Below are 16,833 nucleotides of genomic sequence, written 5' to 3'. Positions count from 1 at the left end.
CTGTGTGAGATATGTGATTGTTGTCATATTTCTATAAAAATCTAAAATACATGTTTGTATTAAAGTGAAAATGGATGATAAATACACCTTTCGTATGGAATTAAATAGCAAGCACTTTGAGTGTCTTGTTCATCATATTTATGTTCATATAAAAGCAACAGAACTGCAATTATATCATGTTTATTAGCAACACAGCACATGAGTGAGAATAATGCGATATCCGCCTTTGATCTAGTAGCTATCTGTTCTACTTCGGGAGGTCAGAACTGTCCGTCTTGACTGCGCATTTTAAATCATGATTTCAGTAGTGCCATGTGCTCTTAGTATTTATGCTAGCAAGTGGGAGCTCCGCCGCCTCAGAGGGAACATCAGCGGACTCCGTCACTTCGGGAAGGCCTGAAGCCGGCAGACAAAGCCTCTGACGCCCTTTGAATCGCTGCTTCGGGAAAACTGTGAGCGGGCTCCGCAGCTAAGCCAGGTTAATGTAGTCCTCCAGCGACTCCTCGGGAGCCCAGTATGGCATCAGGGACTTGAAGGGCTCGGCCAGGCCTCCCCAGAAGATGACCATGAGGCAGGTCTTCTCTGTCGCTGACCGATGAGCCACTCCATAGAAGTTCCTGGCGTACTCCTCAATACTCTGGTCTCCCTGACGGATGTTGAAGAGTTTCCCTGCTGAACCCATGTTAGCTGGCTTATTCTGTCACGGTGCGGTAAGGGGCACCGTGGAAAAACAGGGTCTGGGTCCAAATACAGGTACGACTTCTCTTTAATAAACAAAAAGGTCAACAAGGCAAAACAAAACAAGTCCAGGAACGGGATACATTAGATGGCAACACGTGTGCATGTATCCAAAATATTAAACAGCAACTACAAATAATAAGCCAGGCAGAGTGGTGAGTGAGAGGAGAATATATAGTCTGTGACAATGGGGAACAGCTGAGGTTGTAATGAGTGACAGGTGAGTGGAGTTTGGGGAATGGAAACCGGGAGGACGGCGACCTCTGGTGGTGAGAGGAAGAAATGCAGGGCCCGGACTCATGATAAACTTATGATCTAGTTTGATGTTACCAAATGATATATTTATAAAAAATATGCTATATTAATTATTATTATCATTTATGGTTGCATGTATAGCAGAATGCTTTATAGTCATGTTGTTGTGTCACTGAAACATATTAAATATCTTAATACAATCAGATAAAACGCTTGTAAAATAAGTAATTCAATCAGGTAGAAGCAAATATAAATTTAAAACATGCCTTCCATCATAATCAAAATTTCTCTTGAGACTGGCAGGGGGTGGGATGACTTTAAAGAAGGTCCTGTTTTGGGTGTTTTAATAAATTCATGATTCACTTCAGACACATTCTCTCATCATGATTGACTGATATGAAATAATAACCACACCCTCTTACATTTTTTTTTCCATTCATTTTCACAACAGTAGTTGCTGGTGGGTATATAAAACAAGGTGTAATGCTCACCTCCTATTTGTGGTTGCTTGCCCAGCAAGAGACATGCATATTTTATTGACAACGGCACTACTGTGTATTGCCAGGCTTTGTCCTGTTGTGTGTGGGATTAATTTAGGCACCTGCATCCTCCAAGCTGACCCTCAGCCCCCTGCACTTTTCAAGGATGGAGACTTTGTCATTGGAGGGGCTTTCACCATTCATTACTATCTGAAGACAGAGAAGCACATCTACATTAGACGGCCACGATCACTTGAGTGCAGTGGCAGGTTAGAACTTGATATAAAATTGAATACAATTCTAAACAGAGCAGTCTTGAATGGATTAAAGTGATTGTGTTAAAAATGTGTGTGTGTATGAAGAGTTCAGATGCAAAAGCCTCTAAGTGCCGATTGAAATTTTTTTTCTCTATGTTTATATTCAGTTATTTCACTTTAACGGCAATGAAAAGAACCTATTTATTGCCAAAGTGAAATTCTGAACCTACACATAGGAGCCTGATAAAAAGGAGCTCAGTTTACACACACACACACACACATATATATATATATATATATATATAATGATTTGAATTATTATACCTAATAGTTTTTTCGTGTGTGCTTCAACAGCATGGACTTCAGGGAGCTGCGCTTTGCTCGTGCCTTGCAGTTCGCCATCCAAGAGATAAACAACAGCTCTGATCTTTTACCAGGCATAACATTAGGGTACCATATATATGACTCTTGTGGCTCTGTGCCAATGGCAGTCAAAGTAGCATTACAGCTTGCCAACGGACTAGATCTCATTTTTAACGACACTGATTCCTGTGCAAAATCGGCTGCAGTTCCCGCACTTGTCGGAGAATCTGGTTCCACACCGTCTATAAGCACTTCAAGATTTTTCGGTCCCTTTGGAATTCCACAGGTGTTTGCTCAGAATAAATGTATTTTAGTCTTCTAAGATATTTACAGAACTAATAAATAAATAATAAAAATGTTGGCGCTGTGTCAGAAATGCCTAGTAAGTGTAACAATCGTTGTAAATTTGCCATAACAGCTGGAAAATATTTGAAACCCGTTGTCAAAGCAAACATCTGTAAACATTTGTAATGCGTATTATTGGAGTAGTCTGACTCTTGAAAATTTTAAAGTCGTTATATGTTCGGAAATAAATACATTTTCCCCCATTGTGCACTACAGGTGAGTCATTACGCAACGTGCGCGTGTCTCAGTGACAAGCGGCAGTATCCTACTTTTTTCAGGACCATCCCCAGTGATCACCATCAAGCGGCAGCACTGGCACGGATGGTCAAGCACTTCGGATGGACGTGGATCGGAGCAGTGCGCAGTGATTCAGTGAGCAGTGCGCAGTGATTCAGACTATGGGAACAATGGCATGGCATCATTCCTGAAAGCTGCGGAGCAGGAGGGAATCTGTGTGGAGTATTCTGAGGCCTATTACAGGACCCAGCCACGCAGCAAACTGAAAAGAGTGGCTGAAGTCATTCGCAGATCAACGGCTCGTGTAATTGTTGCCTTCCTGGCCTCAGGTGATATGAGACTTCTTTTAGAAGAGCTGAGCCAGCAGCCTCCTCCCCCGATGCAGTGGATTGGCAGTGAGTCGTGGGTTACAGACCCAGAAATGCTTCGGTATAATTTGTGTATCGGTGTAGTGGGTTTTGCAATCCCGCGATCTGTTATCCCGGGTCTTCGTGAATTTTTACTTGACCTGTCTCCAGAACAAGCGCTAAAATTTCCCCTGCTGACAGAATTCTGGGAAAGCTCGTTCAGCTGTAGTCTAAAAAGGCAGACAGGTTCTTCTGCTGGTATGCCAGCTTGTGATGGCACAGAGGACCTGCGCGCTTTACAGAACCCGTACACTGACACGTCCCAGTTGCGCGTCACAAATATGGTGTACAAAGCCACATATGCTATAGCTCATGCCCTCCATAGCATTGTCTGTAAGGAAAATCGATGTGACAAAAGCATCATAGTTGATCCCCATAAGGTACGTTTTCTCATCGTGGAATAAATTTTAAATGTAAATGTGAAACAATAGAGATTTTAAAATGCATCAATGTAATGGAATATAACTTCTGCGTTGTCCTACTATAAACTATTTATACAGTCACACCCACTATTTGGGTACTAATTATTCAGCAAATTGTAATCACAGCACAGTTTGAATTTTTAATGTTCATCATGCAGGTTTTTGATCAACTCAAACGGGTGAACTTTACTAAAAATAATTATTCCGTTTCATTTGACACCAATGGAGACCCTGTGGCCACATATGAACTTGTGAACTGGCAACTTCAAGGAAACAGTTCAGTTGATTTTGTGACAGTGGGTCAATATGATGCATCCAAGCCTAAAGGCCAAGAATTTAGTCTGAGCAGAGCTATCATTTGGTATGATGGCAGTGAAAAGGTAAAGTGTGTTCTGGCGAGTGTATTACAGTTCCCCTGAAAATGTTTTTTAAGGGACATTTAAAAAATGTTATGTCCTCTTAACCATATAAAAATACAATGTCTATCATTGAACCAGTTAATTGGAATAAATCACTGTGCAAGTACTGAACATAAATAACTAGACAATCTTGAGTTGGTTGGTTATGTATGCATGTATTTTTTGTAATGTTTTAACATTGCATAACAACAAATACCAGAAAAAATACCAAATACCAGGTTAATTTCTGATTCTGATTCTGTGTGTACCTGTTACCTGCAGGTGCCTGTGTCTGTGTGCAGCGAGAGCTGTCTTCCAGGTATGAGGAAGGCTGTGAAAAAAGGAAGACCTGTCTGCTGTTATGACTGCATTAACTGTGCAGAAGGAGAAATCAGCAATGAGACAGGTACTTTGATTGGGTTTATGCTGCTGGATAAATCACACATATGTCTGGGCCAATCACATAGGAGACTTCATGATACAGAAAAAAGGAAAATATTTAATATCTAATCTTAGAAATTTACTTTGCATTTACACTGGTCATCCTTTTCAAAAGTGTAGTGTATTTGCTTCTTGAGGATTTGTGTATGTTTGCACCTTTTGTAATATTTATGTACGAGTCCCTCAATTGTCTTGCGTGTGGAAAGATGGATTTCACAATCAAAAACCAAAGAATGTGCAGGACCTGGAGTATTATTTCTGAAGAACAGTGGCCAGTTTAACTGCTCAGGACAAACAAGAGGCTCAGGAACAGCTATCACAAAACACAAAAACAGTCATTGATCATCTAGGTAGTAATACACAGTTTTAAGACTCAAGGCTATGTAAACTTTTGAACCGGTTTGTTTATTTTTTCTTTTGTTTTGTGCACTTTATATAAACATCTGCTATATTAAATAATGTAGCTTTTCAGGGCAGTACTAAATTAAACAAACAAATAAATAAATAACACCAGTTTTTATTTTTTTAACCATTAACATTTTGCAGTTTCTGAGATGTGTATGTAGACTTATCACCAAACAGCATATTAATGTATTTTTGATGCATTACTAAAAATAAACAGACATCCGCACCATATCATACACCTTTCTTTTTCTCTTTCTTAAAACAGTAGTTTGATCAGATGCATGTCTCCATTTTGTTCCTGTGGTTCATGAATGGCTGTTAAGCACTGATTGTTTTCATCTTCTAGATTCTTTAGATTGTCACAAATGCCTACCTGAGTATTGGCCCAATAATGAGAAGGACAAGTGTCTTCCTAAACCAGTGGAGTTTCTCTCATGGGATGAGATCCTTGGGATTATACTGGCTGCTTTCTCTATTGCTGGCTCTTTATTGGCTTTGAGCATAACTTTAGTGTTCTACAAAAACAGGACCTCTCCGATAGTAAGAGCCAACAACTCAGAACTAAGCTTCCTGCTTCTACTCTCGTTAACTCTGTGTTTTCTCTGTTCACTTACTTTTATTGGTCGGCCCACTGAGTGGTCCTGTATGTTGCGTCACACAGCATTTGGGATAATTTTTGTCCTCTGTATCTCCTGTGTTCTAGGGAAAACAATAGTGGTGTTAATGGCCTTCAAGGCTACACTTCCAGGAAGTAATGTCATGAAATGGTTTGGGCCTCCTCAACAGAGACTCAGTGTTTTGGGCTTCACTCTTGTACAGGTCCTTATATGTGTGCTTTGGTTAACAATATCCCCTCCTTTTCCTTACAACAATATGCAACACTACAAAGAAAAGATTATTCTAGAATGCAATTTAGGATCAGCTATAGGTTTCTGGGCTGTACTGGGTTATATTGGACTGCTAGCTTTCCTTTGTTTTGTTTTAGCTTTTCTTGCCCGAAAGCTGCCTGATAACTTCAATGAGGCTAAATTCATCACATTCAGTATGCTCATATTCTGTGCTGTATGGATCACCTTTATTCCAGCTTATGTCAGCTCTCCAGGAAAATTTACTGTAGCTGTGGAGATTTTTGCTATCTTAGCATCAAGCTTTGGTCTGGTTCTCTGTATTTTTGCTCCAAAGTGTTTCATTATTGTATTTAGGCCAGAGCAGAATACCAAAAAACACCTAATGGGTAAAGTACCATCAAAAGCCCTCTGAGTCACACAACAAACGAACTTCAGAGGTGCACACAGTAATTAACATTGAACATTATATATTCACATTATGGATGGCGCTGGACCTTAAAGCATCATGTGTTTATTTATTTATTTTTATTAATGTTTGTGCTGTACCTGCAAAAAAAAAAAATATATATATATATATATATATATATATATATATATACCGAAGCTGCCGTATTTGTTGTTTATTAAATATTATTGTTTAAAATAATAGTACTAGTACTTTTTAATAATAGTGTTTAATATTGAGAAATGGTGTGTGTTTGTGATAGTGATTTTAGTTTCATTGTTCCGCCATTAGATGGCGACAAGAGACTGTTTTTACGAGTCAGCAGTAAGGACTTTTATGTTGAAAAAAACTCAGACGGAAGTTATTTTTACTTTTAACAACAGCTTGTAAGATGCAACCAACAATGCACTGAGCAGCGTTGTCAATGGAAATCACCCTTAACAGATGAAAGAATAGTGCGACAAAGAGCCTGTCGCTTTCCTCAGTGGACATTCAAACTAATGTTTTATTGTGAATATGAGATTATGCTGAAGAATGAATGCTGTATCAGATGCAGGTAATCACACTCACTGAGTTAATCACTCTCATAATACTCTACTTCACATAATACACTGCTTTTAATACAGTAATACAATAAGCTTTTAAAGAAGCAACTCATATTCCTTCGTTACTAGTTCTAAAGTGACGTTTTCAAATTAGTAATGGAGGCTTGGGCTCAGCTGTTAAACTGTCAACTTTAGATTTGAATCCGTGGCGGAAGGAAGTAGTTCTGCACAAAAGAGGGCTGTTAAAGACACTCATTGTTGTTTCTAATTTATTTATACATTCGTGCCATCAAACTGTTGTATAAACGCAATGTCACACTCGTAGACATGAAATATGGCTGTATATCCGCATGCTTTGTTTACCTACGGCACTTGGTCTGCAGCCTTGTGCCCATGGCCGAATCACAGCTGTGCCGATATATAGCCGTATCTCACGTCTACTCATGTGATATTGCTCATTTATATACATATATATATATATATGTATATGTGTGTGTGTGTGTGTGTGTATATATACACACACACGCAAACACACACATACATTCTGTAAATTCTGCAAATTCTGTTTTCAATTCTGTTTGCATGTATGTCAACTTGGATATTTGGGCAATAAAAGGCTTTTTAATTATTTATGTCAACATGGTTATCAAGTGTTAATTATGGTTACACACAACAATAAAATACAGAAATTTTACCAAAATTAATTTGGTAAGTAGTTGTAGTGGCGCCTATATATTTACAAACAATATAACAATCATAATCAAACAATATGATGAACAGGAATGAAATATTGACCACATAGACAGGGTCACTGTCATGAAAGTTAATAACATTTCATTTTGACATTTTTCCAGTCATTCTCTTCTTAGTATTTAAATCAGGCCTTAACAGAATTACATAACATTTGGGTACAAAAATACAAAACAGAAGTCCAAAAGTGGAAGCAAGAATGGCAAATATCTCAACAGCCACTGTGTATTTCCCTGGTGAGCTGTTGTATGCTGGTATAAATGAGATCCACACAGCAAAAAATATAAGCATACTAAATGTAATGAGCTTAGCTTCATTAAATGTATCTGGAAGTTTCCTTCCAAGGAAGGCAAGGGCGAAACACATACAAGAGAGTAATCCAATATAGCCCAGCACCAGGTAAAATCCTAGCGGCCACACATCTTTACATTCTAGTACAATCTTACCACCCTGATATGACGTGTTTTTGTAGGGGTAAGGAGGTGCTAGTGCCAGCCAGCAAGCACACAAGATAACTTGGCCTGTCGTGCAGCAGAAGATGAAAACCCTTTGCTGTGGAGGGCCAAATAGCTTTAGAGAAATGGAACCAGGCATAGTGGAATGAAAGGCCAAAAGCACAACAATGGTCTTGACCAGTATGCATGAGATACATAGAACAAAGCTGATCCCAAATGCAGCTTGTCGGGCACGGCATGTCCATGGTGAGGGCCGGCCCACAAACACCAGTGAGCAAAGGAAACAAAGTTTGAGAGACAACAGCAGTAGAAAACTCATCTCAGAGTTGTTGGCCTTAACTATGGGTGTGCTTCTGAAAAGGAAGAAAATCACTGTGATAACAGTTGCCACAGCGACTCCAAAGAGAGACAAAGATATGAGAATGATTCCCATGATTTCATGGTATGAGAGGAACTCCTCTATACCAGCAACACAAGAAATCCTTTCGTTGTTTGGCCAGTAGTACTGGGGACACTTGATACACTCAGTAGCACCTAGTAGACAGAAACAGACACTTTGGGTCAACCAAATTTCCAAAATGTATACAATATTATTACACAACTCTCTGGAAAAATCTATTTTGGAATACTTGATTTTTTTATTCAGAACATTGATCGTGGCATTCAGCAGTCAAATGTTTCCTAAAATTCACAGTCATCCATAATTCTGTACTGGTTAGATGGGTCATAACGGGTCAGGTGGGTCACAACTCAAACCTCCATTACTTTATTATTACATTGCTGTCTTGTTCCATATTATGGTGACCGGGAGGGGACATTAGTTCACTTGGTTCACTTATGGCGCTTTTCCACTGCGTGGTACGACTCGGCTCGGCACGGCTCAGTACAGCATGGCACGGCTCGGCTCGGTTTGCGTTTCCACTGCAGTTCAGTACCGCTTTAGAGTGGTAAGATTCTAGAATAGATTATTCACATGTCGTTATAGTTGCGCCACCTCTATTGCCGTGACTCCTGAAAAACCTTTTCATTTCGCGTCGCCCCATCAAGCTCTCGCTGGATCCGCTCCTCTGCTATCAACGAGAGGAACATCTGTACTTCCTCAACAGACAACGACAGTTACTGTCCCCAGTGGAAACCCCCCCAAAAGTGAATCGTACCGAGCCGTACCGTGCCGTATCATGCAGTGGAAAAGCGCCATTAGTTTTGATGTGGCCACGACTTAACTCGTGGCAATGTGATAATATGTCATGGTCACAATATCATTTTGTAAAGGTAACAATCCTCATGTTGTGGCCATGAGATGTGAATTTGTGGTCTCAAGATCCTATGCTGAAGGAACAACATCCATTTCTCATGGCCACGACTTCTTATGTTGAGGGAACGCCATGTTTTTCTTGTGGCCACAAGTTTAATTTGTAAACAAACATATGTTGTCAAACTGATGAAGATGTTTTCTTAATTTGCTGATGCATTTTCTGTTTGCATGTGTTTTCTTAAGCTGCAGCGCATTGAGCTCTCTAGGCCACCGTACTCAATGCTAGATCAATTGTCATTTTTTTAAAACCTTATAATTTTACTTTTTTCTTAGCAGAAGTTCTAAGCTAATTCCATTCATCCATTCTCCAAACCACTTGTCCTATGGTCACAGGGCTTTAAGCTAATATACAGTTAGAATTATACACTCATTTATACTCAAATCAATATTTTAAGTCAATATATTCATTTATTTGGTGAGTATACATGTAATAAGTGAGATACTGGACAGGAAGCCGGTCATTATCACAAAATAAAACCATCCATATCGGTGTCCTGATCAGTTTATTTGGTGATAATGTGTAGCTCCTGATGATAGATAGATAGACAGATAGATAGATAGATAGATAGATAGATACCTGAGATATTGCTAATTTCCCCTTCAGCACAGGGCAAACAATCAAAGCAGCAGACAGGCTGTCCTGGTCGAGTGGTCTGCCGTGATCCAGGGGGGCAAGGAGGGGTGCATAAGGAAACTGGAACCTACATAGAAAACATTATAAAATCAGGAGACTAATAGCTAGGAGCTTCACAACTGTTTGCCATTCAAGCACAGGCTCACCTCAGTGTGTCCCCCTGCCCACTGAATTAACCCCTCATCTATCTTAAGCGGCTGTCCATGTGGGGCAGATCCATCATAGGTGCCCACCATCTGAAACCGGATTGTACCTCTGTCATTTTTCTGCCAGTTTATAATGTCATAGAGGGGCACAGGCTCTCCATTGTTGTCAAAATACACCTTCTCATTGAACTGGTTTGTAAAATGTACTTTCTTCAGGTAGTGAAGGAGCTATTAGTTAAGGCAAGCAATAAATACATAAATAAATAATTTAAAAAAATAAATAAATAATAATAATAATAATAATAATTTTTACACATTTTATAACACACACAAACACACACATGTATATATATATATATATATATATATATATACACGCACACACATGAATATTACCTGCCACGGAGAGAACTTTGATTCAGTCTTACAGATGTGATCTGAGCTTTGTTCCTTAGAACCACATTGTAACAGTTGGTGTAGAGCATGAGCAATAGCATACACTGCTTTATAGACATTGTATGAAATTCTCACCCTTGATACATCAGTATAGCTATTTTCAGTCTCCATTAGATCCTCTGAACCAGTACAGAGTGATGACAACTCAGAATCACCACCATCCTTATAACCTAGCCTGCATCCAAACAGTTCCTCCCAAAACATGTTGGTGAAAACAGATTCAGGTCTAGGTGAGGGTGTAACCCTGAGGAGAAACTCAGCCAAGCCTGGAATAGTGATGCCCCTAAAGGCAAATCCCACTGTTCCAGCCAAGACAGGGTGAAGCTCAGGGATAGTTAGAAGTTTGGCTGTCACCCAAGCTTCACTGGCCACCCATTGCCTACTTGTTAGATTCCTATGAGCTGCTTCAACCAAGAGTTCCAGCAGCTGTCCTTCAGTGGCAAATGCTATAATCACTTGTGCAGTGGAACCCTCCAGGCTATTAAGAATTGCATGTATTTGTGCCTGGGAAGGTGCTTTGGGTATAGTGTGGTGAAAGGCTATACAGCCACCAAGTCTTTCAAGCTGCTCGGTAAAGGCCTGGATGCCATAGTGACTGTAGTCGTCATCTGTGCCCACTGTACCCACCCAGCGCCAGCCAAAGTGGGAAACCAACTGGACCAGTCCCTGCACCTGAAATACATCACTGGGCACAGTACGCAGGAAAGAAGGGTATTCCTTCTTATCTGTGAGACAGGTGCAGGTTGCAAAGTAGCTTATCTTGAACGACAAGACAGACAAATAGAAAAAAAAGAGATTAAGGGAGATGTGAAAGCATGGATTTGTCTTGATTGTTTTTGGCAGAAGTTTTTTTTTTCTTCTCCTCTGTCTCTCTCTAAAAATTGACCAATAAAGAACATTAGAACAGTGTACAGAAAGATGTCTTTTGCTGCACTGATCAGGTTATAGATGCTGATCTTTTTTTTTTCCTCTCTCTCTCCCTAAGATGTTTCCCTTTTTTGGTGCTAAAAACAAGTATGTACAACCTGGGCAAATGAAAACATATTTGTGGCATTAGCTAATTCGCTGCAACATACATAATCAATAGTATGCACTAGAATCAGGAGAATAAATAGTACTAAAAACCCAGAGGATAGCTTATGAGTAACCTATTATAGAGATGATGCATTCAAAAGAAAAGCTAAAGCGCCTGTTGAATTTTTTTTTTTTTTCATGATCATTAATAAAACATAATCTGGCTACTAATGTTATTTATTCAATAATATGTAACAACAGACAATTTAGTTTATAGCACTGGTCATTTCTGATTTGTTTTTATGAGCATTAAAGGTTTCAATAAATGCAGGTTCTTGGAAGACACAACATGAAAATCAGTGTTAAAATGCTCACAAAGCTTAACTATGGCATATTGCTCTCGTAGTTTGACTATATGTTCAATACATAATGTTAAAAAGCTCACGTTTATGATTTTTGATTATAACTTTTGATTTTTATAACAGCAGCAGATGGAAAAGGCTTTGACTGAAATTTTGCACAATCGTGTGTTGTTTAACAAAGAAATAAGTGAATACATAAATTAACAGCAATAAATAAATATCTGGAATTATCATCTCTTACAAGACTCTTACTCAGACTCTTACCAGTGGAATTCCAAATGGACCCAAAGTTTGTGCCACAGCCCGTGTGGGCGATGATGATGCCAGACCAATGACAGCTGGCACTGGGGCAGTGGAAAGGCATTTGGCACTGTCATCAGCATTAGCCTTTGTTTGACTGGAGGTGCCATTCACCAGGAAAAGCGTGCTTCGCAGACTGGTGTGCACATGATCACAGCTATCCAAGATCCGATAACCTAGTGTCACTCCTGGTAATAAACTGGAGTTACTGTTAATTTCTTCAATGGCAAACACCATTGTTTGGACCCAGCGGAATGCACGGAAATCAAATCTGTTGAAAAGATGAGGAGAGAGCAAAACAACAAGGAGAGAGCTGGGTATAGCAGTAGTGAGAAGTTAACAAACAGGCTTATTCTGAGGAGAACAGTTCACAAAAGTGATAAACACCATTATTTTATCATAATAATACAGTAAATGTTATGGGTAACAAAGTGTGTATCTCATTCACATTACATTCAAGGTTTATATTTATTATTTTAAACTGGTATATTATTTTATATTTTCATTGCTGTTCTCTGCATGTTGTTTCACACACCCGCTGCACTCTTGATGCTGTGGCCGTTCAGAGTAATTATGTTCAATTTCCGGGGCTATATAGTGCATGGGAAACAGCCCTCCAATTACAATATCACCATCCTGTTCCAGTACTGGTGAATTAAAATCACCCAGTGTCCAACACCTATTGTCCAATGCGTTGCAGAAAACTACTGAGAAGTACAGCAGAAGCAACAGACCAAGTAGTACCAGTTTAGTCACTGGCATCTTATTGGCCATTGCTGAAGCTTTCAAATCCAACCATGGAAACAGCTAGTGAGGACCCCATCCAGAATGTCTGGAAGTCTAGAGTTCTCAGTTATAAAAAAAAGTGTCAAGATGCCGAATGTAACATCAGATGAGACTGGCCAATGATATACTTTGTGGGTGGAGTAGTTACTTAGGTCATGTGATTTAACAGTGCTTCAAATCAAGGTGCTTTGAAATGTATTATGGATCCTAAAATAGTGGCAAAGCATCACATTATGAATGTTATCATTACCAGCCTTGAATTGTGTAACATTAAAAAATTTCCATAGGCCACAATAGGTTACATATTGCCTGCAGATATGCTATAAACAACCACTTTTTTAAAATATAATTTAAATATAGAACAGAATAATTATTTGAAAGCTTCAAATAAATTGGATGATTATATTATCATTTCATTTAACCTCTTATATTGAAAATTATCAAATTATCATTCTGCGCGAATCATGTGAGCCAGAACAAAGTGTGTACATATCCTCCTGAGACACATCCATAGACCGTTTTCCTCTGTAGAAGACAATTAATTTTAGCAAATTTCCACACATCACAGTTTTAAGTCTGGATAGAACACATTCAGGGCTTTTTTAGAAAAAAATAATGTTTGACGGTTTATCTATGAAAACTCCTCCTTGGTCTTTAAAAAATGACATTGACATTGAGCGAATGACTGAATTGACCATTCAGATGGAAATATAATATTTTGTAATTTGTATTTAAATCTGGCTAATTCTCAAATTGTTAATCACAAACAAATGTCAGAAAAACACTATAGGGATTCAAATCAGAATATGACTTTCTGTGACAGAACATGTCCTCTGTAGTGGACATCAGGACATACAGCATGTGTATTAGGGTTGCTAAGGTGTTTCTCTCATTAAACTTCTTTTTCATTACATGTTGCCCCAAAAACATATTAATATGCAAATTAGATACAATGTATATATACAATGTAAAGAAAGGGAATACCCTTTTATGGTCATGTTTACACACACATTGCAAATTAGAATATCAAATAATTATGTAATATCTTTCATAACATAGTTCAGAATCATATTTTTGTTAGAATCATCAAAAAAAAAAAAAAAACGGCCCTGATGTCCAGAGAACATAGCATAAAATATAAACTTTAAAATACATCTCTCTCTCTCTCTCTCTCTCTCTCTCTCTCTCTCATTTGTTTGTTACTTCAATGATATAGAAAAAAGGGCAGACTGATCAACATTCATTCACAGAGCTACTGTTAGTCTGTGTATTTTTATATGTTTGTGAGAAACTGTGAGAAAAGAAGTGAGAAATTACAGAGCTTGTCATTGGGTGACTGCCATCTACTGGATATATTAAAGAACACACTCCCCCACCCAGCTTTTTTTTTGTGTGCATTAGAATCACAATCCTTTTTTATGAGAACTGAAAAGTTAGATTTGTTAAACATAAAATAAGCCTACCATAGAACGTGGCTAGCACAACATTACATGGTCCCAGTTCTCTGTTAATTGTGACCATTTATTTTTTTATTTTTTTATTTTTAAACTTTTTCTTCTTAATTTGTTGTTGTTGTCAAAAAAGATGTTTATTGCTAGAAAATAACAAATATCACACCTCTGAGTTTTAAATTGTAATATTGGTAACTGTGTTGCATTTAATCTGTGCAAATTCTGAAACAGAAAAATTGAGACCCAGAGTGACGTCTTTCCTAACGCCCATGTGACACTACCTGCTCTATAAAACAGTTCTGACTTGTCATACATTAATGAGTCAAGTGGGTGTATGAGAGAAAGTAATAGAGATGTGGATAACACTATATTTATATTTTTATCTGTCCTTTACCTGTATCTCTGCATCTTCAATCACCAGGTCAGGCTCCTGTCAGCTCCAGGGACACTTCAGGTTGAAGGGGATGTACCAAGACGGAGACCTTATCATTGGAGGCCTGTTTGCATTTCATCTCATCACTGTGTTCCCAGAACTGAACTTTAAAAGAGAACCGGAGCAGTCACATTGTGAGCGGTGAGCCTGGGCTAAACAGATGGCAAAAAAGGAAAGGACATTTGAAAGACAATAGAAGGAAACAAGCCGAACAAAGTCTATGTTTTATGCATTTTGTAGGTTTTTTTTTTTCGTTTAGAGCTGATTGTCTAATGAAAGGTTTGAAATGTGTTGAGATGACAGAGATCAAGAGATCAACTTATCATGGGATGTTTTTTTTTTTTGTGATGATATTCTGATATTCTTTAGGGTAACTGAATGTAAACATTGTGCTGCCTTTTCTAGATTCTATATGGCAAGTTTCCAGCAGGCACAAACTATGGTATATGCCATAAATGAGATCAATAACAATCCTAACCTGTTGCCTAACATAACCCTCGGTTATCATCTGTATGACAACTGTGTGAAGCTTGGACTGGCATTCAGGTCTGCAACCGCCCTGCTTAGTGGGACAGAGGAGACTGTTTCCAATTTCAACTGCACTGGCCCTCCTCCAGTAATTGGGATTGTGGGGGATCCTGGATCTACTCACTGTATAGCAATCTCCAGTGTGCTAGGACTGTTTCGAATACCTATGGTAGGATGAGTTAAATATAAAATTCCATTACCTTTCACAAAATGTTTCATTTTGCCTGCTAATTTAAAAGAGTAATTACTGTAACAACTATTTTTGTCATTATGATCTCTCCTATAGGTTAGCTACTATGCCACCTGCTCCTGCTTGAGTGACAGGAAAAAGTATCCCTCTTTCTTCAGAACAATCCCCAGTGATGCCTTCCAGGTGCAGGCTATGATTCAGATTTTGAAGCATTTTGGATGGACTTGGGTTGGTCTTCTCTACAGTGATGATGACTATGGCATCAATGCTGCTCAGTCCTTCCAAAAGGAAGTGCAGTTGTTTGGAGGTTGTGTTTCTTTTTCTGAAATCTTGCCTCTTGATAACAACCACGTAGACATCCAGCACATTGTACAAGGGATTCAGGCCTCTACAGCAAGAGTGGTGGTGGTGTTCTCCACAGAAGCCTATCTGCTGCCTTTGATGGATGAAGTGGTATTGCAGAATGTAACAGGCAGGCAGTGGATTGCAAGTGAAGCTTGGGCCACCTCACCTGTGTTTCACACTCAGCGTCTTCTGCCCTTTCTAGGAGGCACTCTGGGCATTGCCATCCGTCGAGGAGAGATCCAGGGACTTCATGAATTTCTGCTACACCTCCATCCTGACAGTAATTTGAGAAATAATATGGTGAGCATCTTCTGGGAGAACATGTTTGGGTGCAGCTTTGACACTGGAGGTAGAGAGGGAGAAAAAATGTGTACAGGACAGGAAGATTTAAGCAGCACAGAAACAGCATACACTGATGTTTCAGAGCTGAGGGCTTCATATAATGTGTATAAGGCAGTTTATGCCCTGGCACATGCACTACATGGCCTTATGCAGTGTGAGGAGGGTAGTGGGCCATTCAGTGGGAACAGATGTGGCGATATAACCAACCTAAAACCCTGGCAGGTAAGACTCCTGTGGACAGAAGCATAGCTTATCAGTTATACTGTTAATTTCAAATTTTATAGGATAGCTAAATCGAAAACAAAACATATTCATAAAAATCATTAAGATGGATATGTTCTGTCTACAAACTGTGCAGCTGGTTCACTACCTACAGAAAGTGAACTTCACCACAGGCTTTGGGGACCGTGTGTCATTTGATGAGAATGGAGATGCTCTGGCCATCTATGATGTGATGAACTGGCAGCCGAGCTCTGATGGGTCGATCGTTGCTCGAACAGTTGGTGTGGTAGATGAAGGGGCAGCAAGAGGGAAGGTGCTCACATTGGAGGAGGATGCAATATACTGGAACTTAGAGACAAATAAAGTAAGTCTTTTTCAATATTTTAAACTATTGAAACAGAACCCTTCTATGATAACATATTATGTGTGTAATTTTTGCTGAAGGAAGTATACTTTTTGGAAATTATACAAACATACAGTGCACTATTTGTGTGTGTGTGTGTGTGTGTGTGTGTGTGT

The 16,833-nt window shown here is 39.0% G+C and overlaps 2 protein-coding genes and 1 pseudogene across 2 annotated transcripts in view; 2 read left to right on the top strand and 1 right to left on the bottom strand.

Annotated features, from left to right (window-relative positions):
• The first annotated feature begins 947 nt into the window (after positions 1–947).
• On the top strand, positions 948–6,007 carry LOC107711214 (extracellular calcium-sensing receptor-like; annotated as a pseudogene).
• A 1,412-nt stretch (positions 6,008–7,419) lies between these two features.
• Positions 7,420–12,779, bottom strand: olfcu1 (olfactory receptor C family, u1). The gene is made up of 6 exons (XM_016522683.1): positions 12,553–12,779; positions 11,982–12,288; positions 10,282–11,100; positions 9,886–10,113; positions 9,683–9,806; positions 7,420–8,324 (listed from the first exon to the last, which is right to left on the bottom strand). Exons 1-6 carry the CDS (start codon positions 12,777–12,779, stop codon positions 7,420–7,422), a joined length of 2,610 nt encoding a protein of 869 aa, XP_016378169.1.
• A 1,828-nt stretch (positions 12,780–14,607) lies between these two features.
• Positions 14,608–16,833, top strand: part of olfcq1 (olfactory receptor C family, q1) — a 3,734-nt gene continuing 1,508 nt past the window's right edge. Inside the window, exons 1-4 of the mRNA XM_016521602.1 lie at positions 14,608–14,828; positions 15,093–15,384; positions 15,502–16,314; positions 16,451–16,678. Of these exons, the coding sequence (XP_016377088.1) occupies positions 14,608–14,828; positions 15,093–15,384; positions 15,502–16,314; positions 16,451–16,678 (1,554 nt within the window). The remainder of the gene's footprint in view (positions 14,829–15,092; positions 15,385–15,501; positions 16,315–16,450; positions 16,679–16,833) is intronic.

This window comes from Sinocyclocheilus rhinocerous, unplaced genomic scaffold, assembly GCF_001515625.1.
Source record: "Sinocyclocheilus rhinocerous isolate Xijiao unplaced genomic scaffold, SAMN03320098_v1.1 scaffold791, whole genome shotgun sequence".
NCBI classification, from domain to species: Eukaryota; Metazoa; Chordata; class Actinopteri; order Cypriniformes; family Cyprinidae; genus Sinocyclocheilus; species Sinocyclocheilus rhinocerous.
This window is presented reverse-complemented; position numbering and strand designations above follow the sequence as displayed.